The 16,247-nt window shown below is 26.9% G+C and overlaps 2 protein-coding genes across 2 annotated transcripts in view; one reads left to right on the forward strand and one right to left on the reverse strand.

The window, feature by feature from the left end:
• The first annotated feature begins 220 nt into the window (after positions 1-220).
• LOC129961737 (proline-rich protein PRCC-like) lies at positions 221-10,105 on the forward strand. Its single transcript, XM_056075288.1, has 6 exons — positions 221-425; positions 1,106-1,353; positions 4,121-4,171; positions 5,701-6,291; positions 7,126-7,323; positions 9,864-10,105. Exons 2-6 carry the CDS (start codon positions 1,114-1,116, stop codon positions 9,948-9,950), a joined length of 1,167 nt encoding a protein of 388 aa, XP_055931263.1. The 5' UTR covers positions 221-425; positions 1,106-1,113; the 3' UTR covers positions 9,951-10,105.
• A 270-nt stretch (positions 10,106-10,375) lies between these two features.
• Positions 10,376-16,247, reverse strand: part of LOC129961739 (neuroglobin-like) — a 70,762-nt gene continuing 64,890 nt past the window's right edge. The window contains exon 3 of the mRNA XM_056075289.1: positions 10,376-11,739. Coding sequence (XP_055931264.1) covers positions 11,449-11,739 — 291 coding nt within the window. The 3' untranslated portion in view covers positions 10,376-11,448. The remainder of the gene's footprint in view (positions 11,740-16,247) is intronic.

Below are 16,247 nucleotides of genomic sequence, written 5' to 3' on the forward strand. Positions count from 1 at the left end.
AATCTAGTAAATATGATCTCTTCATTTCATATCTTAAATATAATAACCATCGATGCACTACTCATTAGTTTATTTATAGTTTTGAATAAACTGAACAAATTATTTAAATTTAATACTATACTATTATATCATTATTTATTTACCATAAAAATACATAATTAATCATTTAAAATATTCTTATGTTTTTAATTGAAATAGATGATAATCCATTAGAGGCGAAGTCGATTCTACTAATCCTGCATCGTGTAACGGATTAAACAAATATTTAGGACTATCTCATTTGTTTACTTTTCAAGTATAGGGCAAAATATTTGTTCGTGTTGTGTTTCAAGAAATATTGTTTCAGTTTTCATCCGTGGTGACCTTAAAAATTTTATATAAAAATTTCGTAGTGTAGTGCATTATACATAAGTGAAATATCTTAAGTAAGATTTGTATTTGAAATCATGTTCAGTTTACTGAATTGTTCTTGGATTTTTAGATAATAGGAAATAAAAGCAAACTAAGATTAAATATACCTTTTTAATGATTATTTATTGAATAACATTAAATAAAATAATTGAATAAAGATTAAAAAATAGCCTCATAAAACAAGTCTTTATGGGATTATTTTTTACTAGTTTAATATCTAATATAACATTTTGGGAAATAAAAATCCTACTCCGCATATGGGGCAGTGAAAAAAGATATTGAATTACTAGATGTATAATTTCTGTGTAAAGGAAGGAATAATTTCTGTTGTTTCATGTGTATATATTTAAAAAAAATTTGAGTCAAAAAAGTTTTACATTTTTATGACTATTTTTTATATGTCCAGTTATGTGGCTATTCAGTCATTTAAATATGGAATGAAAGAAAATGATATTGTATTTTATTATGTTGTGGATTTTTCTTAGTTTTTATATAGAATTTTAATTAATGTGATAATTACTTTGATATGTTAATATGAATGCTATTGTTATTACTTGATCAAATTTTAAACTCCCCTTCAGTATATATAATTAAAAGAAGTGAACAGTATAGCAAGATTAATTATACAATAAAATTATAAAGTAATTTCTAATGGAATAAAGAGATGGATGTTAAAATTTTGTTTTGTTTGCAGTTTATACTATGTCATTAGTATGTTATGGAAGCAGTGACAGTGAAGAAGAATCTGAAGAAATCAAATCCACTTCTGAATCTGACAAATTAAGTCTTCAATCATCTGAGGAGAAAAATATTTCCAAATATGAGGAGCAAAATTTTAATAAAGCTGGAGAAAGAAATATTCCAAATTTTGATTCCATTCCCAAGCCTGCTGCTAAAAAAGGAAGAGAAACTGTAAAAATTACTATTCCATCATTGGATCAGGTTTGTCTTTCTATTATATACTTTAAATTCTTAAAATTTTCATAATAGCAGCATAATTATTTTCAAAAACTGTTTATCTCTAATTGTTTATGGATATTGTCTCTAGGATAGTATTCTCTAATTGTCTTTTGATCAACTTATTTCTATAGCAAAAACATTTCTTGAACCCAACTGTGAATCAAAACCTAATACTTCACTTGAATATATTTAAAATAAAAGAGCAAAATATGAAAATTAAACTGTCATTAATAAAAAAATAGCTTAGTGAAATGTGTTAAATAAAGATGCTTTTTAAGTATATATATATATATATATATTAAAATCTGTTTTGAAAAAGAAATTTATTAGTGTTTTAATAAGTCCCAAATTGATTTGTGTGGTCTCTGTATAATAATATATAATTTAAATACTACTGGTTTAATCAATGTTTTCATAATTTAAACTAAAATAAAAGCATTGTACTTTCAAGACTTGAGATAAATATAGTTGTCATTAAGAAATTGTGCCTTATATATATATATGTAATGATATTTTAAAATTTAATTTAATCCTAGTTAATTTCCTAATTTTTTAGCCTAATGCAGTCCATGTCAAAGTCATTCTAAAATATTCTCTTATTTCCTGATCCCATTCCACTATTTCTTTTGAATTAATTTAACTGACACTTTGTAAAAATAATTGTGTCAGCAATTCCCACATGCCGAGTGAAGGCATAGAGAATCGCTGATGTAAACAAATTCTTGTAAAGGATCCCTCTGTTTCTCTTGTCAAGGTCGCAAATATGTGAGAAATTCCAATCAAATTGACATATGTCAGAAATCTCATATTATATAAGACAGGGATAATTTGTTTCTCACTCTTTTGCCTCTCTTCTTACCTAATATGTTGATGTGAATGAACGTGCCTTGTCTGCATCACCTCTTGTAAATAAATTATGCCTTCCCGGGATAGATTAAAGAGAATAATTTAAACTTAAAAATGCAAAGTGTCTTCTCTATCGTCTACTTTCAAAAAATTATGTTTACATATATATATATATAATCTTTTAACTAAAAATCTTGTTGATATAAGCTTATTTTGAGGTCTGCCTAGATTCATTTTTATATATTTCTGGTTCTGCAATAATCTGAATTAAAATGTTGGTACTTGTCAGTTTTAACAGTGACTCAAAAGTGGCAAGAAAATTTTTTACCAAATGATAAAAATATACTCAAGTGCATACATATATACATAATAAATATATGCATAAATATAGATCAAATCACATGCAGTCAATTGAAATCTCCAAATTGGCAAAAAAAAAAAAAAATTTCATGGTGCTTTTTGGTCACTTATAACCAACAAGTACCAAAATGTTAATATTAATAGTGCTATGGAATTTTTTATACTTATTTTATTTTATTTTAACTAAATAAAAAAATTGTGTTAAGAATTTTGATTATTTTGCATGGTAAATGGAACTATTTACATCAAATTTTTGAAGAAATTTAAATTTTGCTGTTGGGATTAAGCATATTTAAAAAATATCAATAGGAATGTAATGCTTATTGTTATTACTTGAAAGTAATAATAATATTTGATGGTTATTGAAGAATTATTTTGATTTTGTTTTTCAATATATTGCATTGTTTTATTAAGTTTCTTTCAAATGCAATTTTTTTTCTTGCAGACTTAAGTGAAAAAAAAATTTAAATTACAAATTAGCTTAATTCATAAAATATTCTAGTTTTTTTTTGTTTTTTTTTCCCCATGTTTAACTATACATTTAAGTATTCAGTACTTCTTATGGATCATGAATTTATATTGTTCATTATCTTTTTTTTTTTTTCTAGTTTTAATCAATTTTTTTTAAAGGATTTTGCAAGATATTATTATGAGCTAATTTCTGATGTAATATTTATATATATATATGAATTACTAAGTAATTATATCTATATATATATATTAATTACTTTACAAAATATATATCATCATTGAATCATATTTCATCACATAATTTAATATCCATATCAATTAATTTAATTTGTATTTTGTTTTTGTATATTTAATGATGAAGTGTAAATAACATTTTCTTGTCATCAAGTGATATTTCAATTTTACTTATTTTTATTTGGCATATTTAATATTTTAAAATCATATGAAAGCGACTAACAAATTTTTTAATAAAATGTCATTGAAGTGTAATGAATTTTAACTGTCCATTTTCTTGTCAACATAAAACCACACATACACAAAATAATAAATAACTAAATAAAATGTAATTTTGAGTTGTTTTTTTTGTTCTGTTCACAGTATAAACAGTAGTGTAAAGATGTATAGTTTTTATCTCACATACAATAATTAATATATATAGAGATGAAATTTTTATTTTTGTTATTAAATTTTTATATTCCATTTGAATGAAAATACTAAAGAGAAATAATATATATATATATATATATATATATACGACTTGTGATTAATTCATCTTTCTACCTTTTCTACCTGTCAGTTAGAATGGAATTTGATTTTTGTAGAGAAGATTCTTCTTTTGACATAAAAATACTGTAAATATATGTATAATGAACACATAGACTATTAATATATAAATCTTATATTATTATAAGATTTATATGTTAAAAACTAGCATTGTAGCAACATGATTACATGAATATTTTTATTTTGTATTGCATTTGATTAGTTAAAAAATCATTTTATTTCTGAAATAATCTATGCTCATAAGACTTATTTTAAATTTGAATTTCTTTTTTATTCTTTTAATCCATAGTTTAAAGATGAGGATATCAAAATAGAATCGAAGGCAAAGCCAGCATTTAAGGTTTGTATGTGATAGTAATATTTTTAGTTTTTAAGTGTAATTTTTAAAGTATAAATGTATGTGTAAGTTTTATATTCATTTGAAATTTAATGATTGATTCCTAAGAAATTGAATATTATTAGTTTAAAAATTGAAATTAAATTATTGCAAAATTTTCCTTATATTAAAGAAATATTTGAGATTAAATACAAAAAGGAATGCTTAAAAAATTATGAATTATAAAGCATTCAATGTAATGAAAATTATGTTGAATGATTAATACTACACATTTTTTGTACAATTATGTATTTTTTGCTGCTACCTAGAATATTTTAATCAGTGGCCTACTCTATACCATATCCGTTTGAGATAAAGAGTAAATAGAGAGTGGTTAAAATCTTTATAATGTTGAAGGCAAATTAATTTATTCAAAAATTGATGTAAAATAATTAAACAAGACTTAAGTTTATATGAGTAACTTATATTCATAATCTTTTAGGATACTCAAATAGCACTCCATGACCTTTTATGAAAATATTGAATTGTTTCAGTAATTTGGTTAGAAAAAGATTTATGTATGCTTATTTTTAAGAGTTCTTAATTCACAGGAACAATTAGTATTTCCTAAGAATAAATTTTAATTAAACATAAAAATTTAATTTTTTTTTATATTAAGGATTTTAAAAACTTTTAAGATTATAAAAAGTGATTCTAAATTTACTGTTTTTTGTTTTTTTTGAATTTGATAAAAGTGTGTCTACTTTTTAAATAGATTTTAATAGAGAATATTAGTTTTTATGCAATATGATGAATTTCTAAATGAATATATCTCTTCTGTGAAGTCTATTGTTATTATTCTGGCTCCTTTAACACATTGCGTACAACGCTCAATGCGCTCCCAAGGCCTGCATATTTTTGAATGCTCTAGAAGCATGTTTGGCAAGGAATAGATGCATATATGCACATTTTTAATTTGCATTTGGTATTATATTTACATAAAGTATTCTTAAATATTACTATCTATTTTATGCATTTATATGTTATGTAAGATTTTTACATTTTAAAAAGCGGTTTCCTTACAAATTAAAACACAAACTTTGAAATAACAAAATGTACAATAATAAAACACTTTTTAAGGTATGGTGAATGATCGACACAGATCTGCTGTCATAGTAGCTATACTTACTGATTGTTTCCGCATTTTCGGAATATCGACATTCAGTTATTTTGCTTATCATTTGTCATAAGAATGCGTAAGACTTTGTTACCCTGGTAACGTAACAAAAATATTTGCCTCTGGTTGGTTATGCATCACTTAAGCTGAAAAAACAGGAAAACGAGATGTTTTGTGACCCGGCCACAGCATCTGGCCTGTTAAAAACAAGAAATCTCATGATCTGACCGCAATGTTCGGCCTAATAAAAATGAGAAATCTCGTGACCCGTACACAATGTGTTAACATTATTTCTATAAGATGCTTATGAGATGTTAATAAAAAATTGTATTGATATTCACATATCAATTTACTAATGTACTAAAAAAATTTTTAGGGGGGTTCTGGATTACTGAGTATGCTTCCACCTCCTAAATATTCTAGCTCAGTTACACAGCGGGGTCTTACACCTTATATACTCACAAAACAAAAGAATGCTGAAAAGAAAACACCAGAAATCAAACCTGTGCCCAAGAAATCTTCATCAAGTGGAAGTATTAATCGTGTTTCTGTTTCAAAAGCAGAGCATTCTTCTGAAAATATTTCTACAAATAATGATGAAGATGGTGATGATTCAGCTACATTTGACTTCTTTTCACTAGAATCTGCTAATAAAAAAACTGAAATTGAAGAAAATAATGTGTTGAATACTCAGCTTCCTAATAAGAGCTCACTTTTTTCATCTTTACCTGAACCTACCCAAAGTGCATCTCATACTATAACACCAATTTATCAAGAAGAAGCTGCATCAGGACCTTTTACTTCATATTCATCTTCTCAGAGTGAAAACTATTCAGGAAATTATGAATGGAATGAAAATGTTCAAACTGCATATACTAGTGATCAAACTGGTTGGAGTGTGAATTACCAAAGTGTTCAGGATGTCGATCAGACTGATGTTGAAACACAATTTTTAAAAGATGAAAGTGTAAGTATATTTATTTATTTAAAATTAATAACTATCCTTGTAATATTTAAAAAACAAAATTATTTATTTTTGCTGTATTTTTGAATAAGCACTTATTAAAAATTTATTAAAGATCATATGAATTTGTCCTTTAATTTGAAAATCTACAACATAATTTGATTCTGTATTATCTATTTATATAAGATTTATTCTTTCTCATCTGATTTTAGTAATCTTTGATGAATAAATTTTCATAAAGTTTTTTTTTATTGCTATTGCTATTACATAATTAAAGGTTTTTCTGGGCTTTAAAATGAAATTAAGCATTTCCATTAGATAAAACAGCAAAATTGTGCATAAAAAGATTTTAATCCCAAGAAATGTATTTATATTAATTACTTAATGATAAAAATTTGATCAGAAATTTAGACTAGGTCATGGAATGTATTTTATAGTTGTATCTGATAAGATGTATTCCATCACAATGAACATTACTTCAAAAATATCTTATATTCTTTGAAGAAATACTCTATGCTGTGAGATTTACTAGTTATATATATAGAAATAATATTTTTCTTATAAAACGTTTTATTAATTTGGAGTATCTGTTTAAGTGTCCATATTTATTAAAAATCTTTTTGATTTGTGGTTTAAATATTTAGTTGACTTTAGGCAAAACAACACAAAGAATAAATGATATATTCTTTAATATAAAGTAATTTTAGCTTTTATTTATTTACAAATTGTTTTGAATGAATTTTTTAAAAAGATGTATGAATTTTCTTTGAAAGATGTATGAAAATGAGTTTGGTGTTTGAGAACTTGAATATTTGACTAACAGTTTTTTCTATTCAGTTTAAAAAAATGCTAGGCCGGAAGAAAGAAGAGGTACAGATTATTGATGTCAATGCTGATGATCAGCTTACAGGAAAAGAACAATGGTTGATGCAGTCTTTAACAGAGGAAAAAATTCATCGTCCTTCAAAAAGAAAAGGTGAAATGCCTACACAACAACAAAAACGTAAACATCAAATAACATATTTAGCTTTTCAGGTAAGTACTTTTTTTTCAGATTTTGATGAATTCACTCCATACTTCCCGTTCATCTGTTTTGAATAAATTTTGTTCACATCATCTTTCTTTTTCTAAATGTTCTTGAAGTTTATTGAATATTCATTAAATTAATTTTTAAAAATTCACCTTTTTCATTATTAGAGTTGTTATTACCAAGGTTTGTCTTCTTTGGATTAATTCACTGCCAAATTTTGACTTTCCTGAGGATGGAAATTATACACTTTTAAAAATAAGATTTTGAATTCAAACTCGTTGAATGAAAAGATTTTTATTTCATTGATAAGTTTGGTGTAGTGAAATATTTTTGCAGGTCAGATTTAAATTAATGCTTTTATAATATGGTAACTATATATATTTCCTTTTAGACATTATAGCAGAAAAGAAAAAAGAAAAAAAAATGTAAAAATGTATTCTTTCAATAATTTAATATTTAAAAAATTTTGATGCAGGGTTCTTATTTGTAAACATATTTCTCATGTCAGTACATTTAGAGATTTAGCTAAATTTTCAAATTATTTCAGTTTGTTTGCCAAAGCATCATATCAACGTAACATTTTGACATAAACAGGGGTGTTTGTGCTCCGGGGAAACCCCGGAATTCCGGGGATTTTGAACTTCGATACCCGGAAATTCCGGGGATCGTCATTCAAAAGGAAGTAGGAATAATAATGAATTATTTATTTTGATCTGGGTAATTTTGTTTGCTTTGAAAGCAGAAAACGCAAGGTCAGTGTGTGTGGTGAAAACTTTTCCTTACTTTCTCCAAAGGCAGTGATAATGCGTGAAAAGGGGGAAAAAACTTCTTTTTTGTTCTTTCCTTATTGCGAGTTATGACTCATTCCCCCGGTTCTCGGACATTCTCTTCTGGATTCTTTTCGGCAAGTAGGCGCGGCAGAAAAAAAAGGGAGAGACTTCGTTCGACCAGATGTGCGATCACGTGACCTGGGTTCAAAGGTCTTAATTTTGCAAAAAAAGTAATTCATTGAACTTTTATAATTAGGTCATTCAATACTTCATAATTGTAATTTTTCATTTCTCCCCCCCCCCTTCTCGAAACTCCAAAATGTCGGTAGTAAGTCCGTAAAAGTTTCAGGGGATTTTTTGGGGTCCCACAAACACCCCTGTCATAAACATTTTTTAATTTTTCTGATCTCCTTGCTGAATCTGATCATGTATTGATATTTAATATAAATCATTTATATTAGTTGCTTTTATTTCAAAATCATGCCTATAAATTGATAAATATTTTTCATATAAATCTCAATTTCTATTAAATTGATTTTTTTTTAAAGAAATATCTTATCAATGAAGAGGAATTTTTAAGGAATAATGCTTTTCTTATTAATAGTTTAACAGACAGGATAGCCTTTATTCTGGCGAAACACTTTGACAATTTTAAAACAGCTAGTAATTAATATTTGTATACTTTTTTACTGATAATAAAGATGAATGTGTGTATATGTTAGCACTTTGCAGGTTGGACTTTTTGGCCTATATCTACCAAATTTGGCACTATATAGTTTGGAGGGCATAAATGTGCACTTCAGAGTAACTTAAAAATTTTTTTAAAATTGAAATCTTAATTAATTAAAAATTAAGCTGAATTTTGTTATTTTTCTGCAATAATTTCTGAAAATATTATTGCACTAAAATACATTTTAGAATTACTGTAAAATTACTTTTTCAAAGTTTAAAAAAAATGGACTTTCTAATGAAACCAATTTAATAGTCATAAATTTTTTTCCCCGAGTTTCTTAAAAATATATTTTTGCCTGATTTCCAATAACAATATATTACATTGTTGCTCTGAAATTCAAATTATTTGCATTGTTACATCAAATATCTAATCACTTGAGCAAATCAATCTTCCATTGTTGAATTAAATTACTCTAAAATTTAAAAGATAATTTTTCAGTGTATTTGTATTTTTAATAGAGCCGTGATATCATGGGGCTGCTCTCCATTATAAAATTTCATATACACAATGAATGCAGCATATATAAGACAATTAAAGGAATACATCTTTAATGCCTGGCAAATTCGTGATATCATGGGTATGAAATTATATTTAAAGAATTTAATTGAAATCAAAGATAATCAATATCCTTTTCAAATCAGTTGGTCACCAAATGCAATTTGTTTTTAATAAAGCTTAATGTATAATCCTTTGTTTATGTAAAAAAATAAATAGAAGTTTGAATTTTGTGCCAAATGATATTTGAATTCATTATTAATTTACAAATGGGGATATTTCAATTGACATCTAGTCTTCTGAAATAATAAGACTTATAAAAATCATTCATTCTATTATGAATGACTTTTATCATTAAATATCCAGAATCTAATTGAATTTCTAGTTTCAGCTCACATCAAAATTTACATATTTCATATAAAAGTACTATAGATTTTATTTTTAATAGTTTCTGTTATTTAAGAATACTTATAAGTAAACTTATTAATAAATCTGTGCCTCCAGTATATGGATGATGCTAAAATTGATTGTTTACTATTAATTATAGGCAAAAGAAAGAGAGTTGGATTTAAAGAACCAGTGGTCTTTGAACAGAAGTACACGTCGTGAAACTCAAGCAAAATATGGATTTTAGCCTTTTATATTTTTGCTGTATTATTAAAAATTTTTGAAATTGTATGAATCATAGTAATTATTTTGTATATAAAAAAAGTATAGTATTTTTTCTTCTTTTCTATCTCTTATCATTGTCACAATAAATAAATAAAGGGGAAAAAAATCAAAAAATATTTTCTTTTCTTAGCTTTTTATTTTATACTACAGTGTTTTGCTTCCACTGATATTTTTCATACCAGTGGTATGCTGTGCAAATTCTGCTAGTATTTAATTTCTAAAGTTCGTGTCAGTATCCTACTCAGTTGGAAAAAAAGAAATTATTTTAGTCACAGAATGAAATGTGAAAAGAATTGTGCAAAAAGTGTTCTTTTTTGTGTGTGAAAGAATGTATCCCATAAATGCAGCAGACTGAATATGAAAATGTAGATGTTACACAAGTTTATTATATATATTTTAAAATTTTTACACAATATTCACACATAATACAAGAAATAAACAAAAATATGATTATAAGCACAAGTGAATACTTTTTTCTTTCATCACCTAATTTTTTTCTTACCATAGTCACACAGCATATTTAATATTTTTACAAATCTTTAATTAAACTACACTTTTATTTATAAAATGAAGAATTCATTTCTATGTTGTATAATGGTTACTTACACAAGAAAGTTTTCACAACATTTTATATTTTGTTCAAATATGTTTAATATGTAAGTCAGCTTTGAAAAAAAAAAAAAGTATTTTAACTTAAGCATTTACATGAAAAAAAGATGTATTTAAAATAAATATATAGATATGAAATGCTTCTTTGATCGCTTATATTATCTTAGATTCAAGAATACAGAGGCATGGTTAATTTGAATTTTTCAAGTGATTATTCACCATATTTCTAATAAATTTCCATACAGTAACAATCATCATTTATAATGATTGACTAAAGTGTCGTTGTTCTGATGATAACACTATATCGTGTTTTTATACTGTATCATGGACCAAAATTATTTAATGATTTTTATTTAACAACTTGCTATTTTTAAGAAATAGTTTGGATTTAAATTTGTTTTTTTAAGATTATTTTGCATTTTTGAATTATACGAATCGAAACTACTTACTGGGTGTCTATGAGACCTACTATAATATCAAATTAATCAAAATCAATCTGCTTAAAAATTTGGCCTGGTGGAAAAGATAGGTACTTAAAATTGTATAAAGTTAAATGCATATATTTGGCAATTTATAAAAAGAAAAAAGACTATTTCACATTAAGATAGCAATATAAATATATTTTCTGTTTCTCCTCAGAAAATTTTACAGCTAACTACACGCTTCATGATTTCATTTGCGTATTTTCTGCTTATAATTGTTATCAAAACTTCTGAAAGCAGAGCACCAACTATTTCAAATTCGATGGTACACATTAAAAAATAGGTTGCTTTTAAAAAAACCGTTGGCAGCGCAATAAATCATTGTACTCTGTCAATAATATATGCTTTTGCTCTCTGCAATTCCACAACTTACGATGGTCCAGTTGAATGTTTTGCAACTTCGTTTTGAGTTGCCATGTTCTGTGTATTTGGTTCTTCGCTGTCTTCTTTTGAATCTTGGGGTGAAGGGGAAGGCTCTGGTGATGCCTTTGGTGGCAGTACATTGCTGGCTGTGCTAGTTTTTGGACGTCCTAAGTCGAAACCTTTGACCACAGTGTCCAAAATGTAGCGAATGGTGATTTTATAGATGTTTTCCATGTTGTCCGTGTATCGATCACCTAATGTGTCTTGAACTGCTGCCAGAAAAGGTTTTTCAATTCTCTGTAAAAAAAAAAAATCTTCTCAATGATAATGATTAATTCTCAAAAAGGATTAGACACCAGGAAAAAAATAATTGTTAGGACGATGAATAATCTTTGAAATAATAAAAAGCAACTATGTGCATTGATACACTGTTCAGTAACAGACCAGTTAACTTAAGGCCACCAAATTAGGTACAAGGATACTTTCGAGGGTGGCAATTTTTGCCTTGATTGATTTGTGTTTGCCCTGTATTTTTCCTATTTGAAAAATCCTTTCATTATCAGTTGGGTATTAACTTATGTTTGTAAGTCTTGTGTTATATTTGTTTGTATGCAAAGAGCTTAAATAATAATAATTATAAAAATGCTTGCCTGGAAGTGATTTTTGGAATTTTTTATGTATTGAAAATCAAACTAGTTATTAGCATTTCTGGAAATATCATAAAAAATTGTTCTTTCACCACCTGTAAAACTTCTCTTTATTTCATCCTGGAAGGCATGAATTATTCTATACTATATTTAATTCTATACTATATTTAATTATATACTATATATAATTATATATATATATATATATATATATATATTTATAATTGATATGTTACATTTAATATTTAATTTTGTTTGATAATTTATTCATAATAATAACATTTTAATACAAATGAGATTGTGTGATATCTAAACAGAATGTAAATTACATGGTCATCATTAAAAATGAATTCATTTTAAAATTTTATTTTTAATTTTGGCCTTTTCAGTATCGATCTTGCAATGAAAAGTTAATGAAGTAACAAGGTTTATTCAAAATAAATTTATTATTTGCTAACTATTTCTGGCAACCAGCTGAATCGCTGGCTGACTAATTGATTGATTCGCTCATATATAAGCTAAATGATTAAGCTTATTTCAACTAAGTAGTTTGAAAAATAAATTGTAATAGACATTTAAGCTGTGTTAATTAGCTATTATTTATTTTTGTGCAATATTTGCAACTATGGATTGTGACCATTTTTATTGTTCCTACAACTATTACCATTATTTGAGAGGTAAGAAATGACGATGACGATTTTGTTTATTTATTTACTTTTTTCCATTCTTTGATAGTATAGCATAATGATTTTTTTAAATTTTATTTTAACAATTTTTTAATGAAATTTATCAGCAAAACGCTCATAAGATATTATGTAACGTAACTGATTTTTTTAAAGATTGTACGTGGGGCTTTGGACCCGAAGGGTTTCATGCTCGAGTTCCGATTCTACCGAAGAACCGTCGGGTAAGCGGGTCTGGTGTACCTTAAATCTGTTGGGGCTAAACGTCCTCCTTCTAATGTAGTGCGGAAGTTCGGAGAAGGGGTGGCGGCTCAGGTGTAGTCCTCGTCATTTGACCGTGTTCAAAATTACGAGATTCATCCCAAAATAACCATAGTGTTGTTTTAAATACGGAACGTTAATATGAACTGAACTTAGGAACGTCAGTACTGAATGTAAGTTCAGTTAATATGAACTGAACTTAGTTCAGTTCAGTACTGACTGTACTTGATAATTTTCAATTTTTGTTTTATTGGCATGTTTCAGTTTCATTAACATGCAGTTAGGTGGTTTCATATAACAAATTTTCAATGCCCCGTTTCTTTTTAAAATAGAAATATACTGCACATTTAAAATTTGAATGAAGAAAATAAAATTGCAGCGTGAGATGTATTTAGATTTTAGATGAACGTAACATCTAAAACCATTTTAGATGAATGTAATCAGGTCACATTTGTATGTGACATGCATGAAAAACGGAGCTGTAAATGTAAATAATTCAACATCTATCATGTTATGTTATGCATAAGAGATTTAATCGAAACTAAACGTAGTCAATATTTTCAGAGTTGCCAACAGACAAAGGCATCTAAATAGTAGTAAGGGTGGCCATAAAATCTTTCTCTAATGACAGAAATTATTGCGAAATAACCACTTAATGTAATATAGAATTTTTATTATAGAATAATCATGCTAATTTTTTTAGTATTACTGATAACGCAACTAGAGAAGAAATAGTGATTTTTACTTTCGATTTTCATCAAAATGGCGTCAACGAAATAAAGAAATTCTGGGGGTTCTTTGTTTCCGTGAATTCAAAATGATCATTACTGTTCAATGTCAATTTTGGACGGTCAGGGTGTTTTGCTTTTGGTTAGGTCTCAGATGCTGAGTCTAATGTGACAGCCGAAATGTCGGACAATACTTGGTAACAGTAAGAATACCCTCTTGGCATTTTTTGAGTTGCCAAAGATGCTCACATTGAAATTTACTGATTTAAGTAGTTTTATTAAAATTTTTAGAAATGTATTTATTGTACATCAAAACAATCATATGCCAAATTGTAATAAGTTTTTTTTTGCAATAATCATTTATAATCGAAGGAAGACATAGAGATTACTTTGTACATTGTATGATTCATCAGCATACGTATTATTGATTCATAAAATTAACTTTTTAAAAAAAATCACTCAAGATGCTATACTTCTTTTATGGAATTTAAATTCACAAAATATTGTAACTAGAAAAAGAGCCATAATATAAAATTTCAGAACTCGAGTAATCTGGGGTTAGTACTTACGTGTTATCGCAACCATAGTGGCGACACTGAATTTCATTCAATGTCGCCAATATTAAAATTACTATTACAGCACATTAGAAACGTGCGAAATCGGGATTACCAATTTGGGGAGTTATCATGACAATTGGCATGGTTGCAATAGTATGTAAGTACCCTGGAGTGGAATAAAAAATTGGTAACAACGCTTCGTCTTTACGAATAAACGAAAGTAAAGTTTTTTTTAACACTAATGGCAATTTGTAGATGCTATGAAATGGAATTCCGGAAGTCGTGAAACTTATGGAGACAGTGGTTTCTGGTCGGTCGAGAAAAGACCAGTCAACAGCTTTGCTACTAACGTTATTCAAGTCTGAAATACGAATAAAAATGGCTTTTGTTAGTTCAGTAGAGTTACATTCAATGACATAAGTTAAATTCCCTGGACTTTTACTAAATTAAACGGACTAGATTTTAATTTCAACTCAGTTATATTAAAAGAATATATATATGTAATGATATTTTTAAATCTTATTCAAATCCTAATTAATTTCTTAATTTTTATCTTAATTTAGCCCATATAAACTTCATTCTAATATATTCTTTTATTTCCTGATTCAATTGCACCTTTTCATTTAATTAATGCTACACGCGCTATAGAAAACTGTAAAATTAGCGGTTCCCACGCTCCGAGTGAAAGAATAAAAATCCTTAATGCTTTGCAATATTCTTTTAGAGATGTTTTAATTCCCTTACCAAAATCGACACTTGTAAAAGAAATCTCTATCAGAATCTCATAGCATAAAATCACTGGGGAAAAATATTTCTGTCTCTTTTCGCTCTTTTGCTCTTCTCTTGTGTCGTGGACTGACGTATCTCGTCGCTTCTTGTTTGTACATAAATTATGTCTCCCGGGATGGAATAAAGCGAAGTTTAAAATTTCAAAAGTGTCTTCACTTCTCGGATGCGAAACTGCTTAATATATATATATATATATATATATATATATATATCTTAACCTACAGAAAAATAAATAAATACGGTAACTATTGCTTAGTATAAACAATTCGGGATTTCAGAATTTTGATAAAAAAATTCTTTTTTAATTCGAAATTGAGTAAAATCAACTATATTTTTATCATATCAAGAAGAATGGGGAGAAAAACTGACACTTATCTTAGGTCTTGCTATAATTTATTTCAAAAATATGAATTAAAAATCTATTAAATGGTTACTTATCGACAATTATTCCTTAACGGCTTATTTATGAATTATTTACTTGTATTATCTTTTAAGAAAACATAATTTTTGCCGAATGATGATTTCGGGTTTCAAAATATCAAATGCTTGCCGTATTTTGGAGTTTCGTTAAAGATTTCTTTCAACATATTCGTTCCTGTTGAAATCAGCAGCGTTTGTTGCTTTGTTTTGCTCACAAAAAAACCCAAAAAACTCCCGATTTTTGAAATTTTACAAAGAAGCTATGAAACTTTGAACTGCTCCGCAACGTTGCATTGACTAATTTTAAATAAATTTTTATGTCGTTTAACAATTTCAATTTTTTTTCTTTAACTCTCAAATTACTTCTTTTTTTTATATAATCTATCTGGCTTTCGTAATTGAATAGCACGCAATAATGGTTTATGACTGCTCAATAGATTTCAAACTAGACCTGGCAGCGTTGCTGTCGGTTTAAATCAATCCAGATCGCTCTAATCTAGATTAAAGAATGTGAACATCACCCCAATGAGAAAATGATTCCTAGATATCTCCTTATAAATGATGCAAGGAATTCTACGAACATCAATCATTAACACTAATTGAAACTGAAGGATTGGTGAATTATCTATTACAAAACTGATAACACTGAACGATATAGGATCGTACTAAACGAATAATTTTATATAGTTTTGAATACGTCAGTTACGAAGATAATAATAA

Source organism: Argiope bruennichi, chromosome 2, assembly GCF_947563725.1.
Source record: "Argiope bruennichi chromosome 2, qqArgBrue1.1, whole genome shotgun sequence".
Classification (NCBI taxonomy): domain Eukaryota; kingdom Metazoa; phylum Arthropoda; class Arachnida; order Araneae; family Araneidae; genus Argiope; species Argiope bruennichi.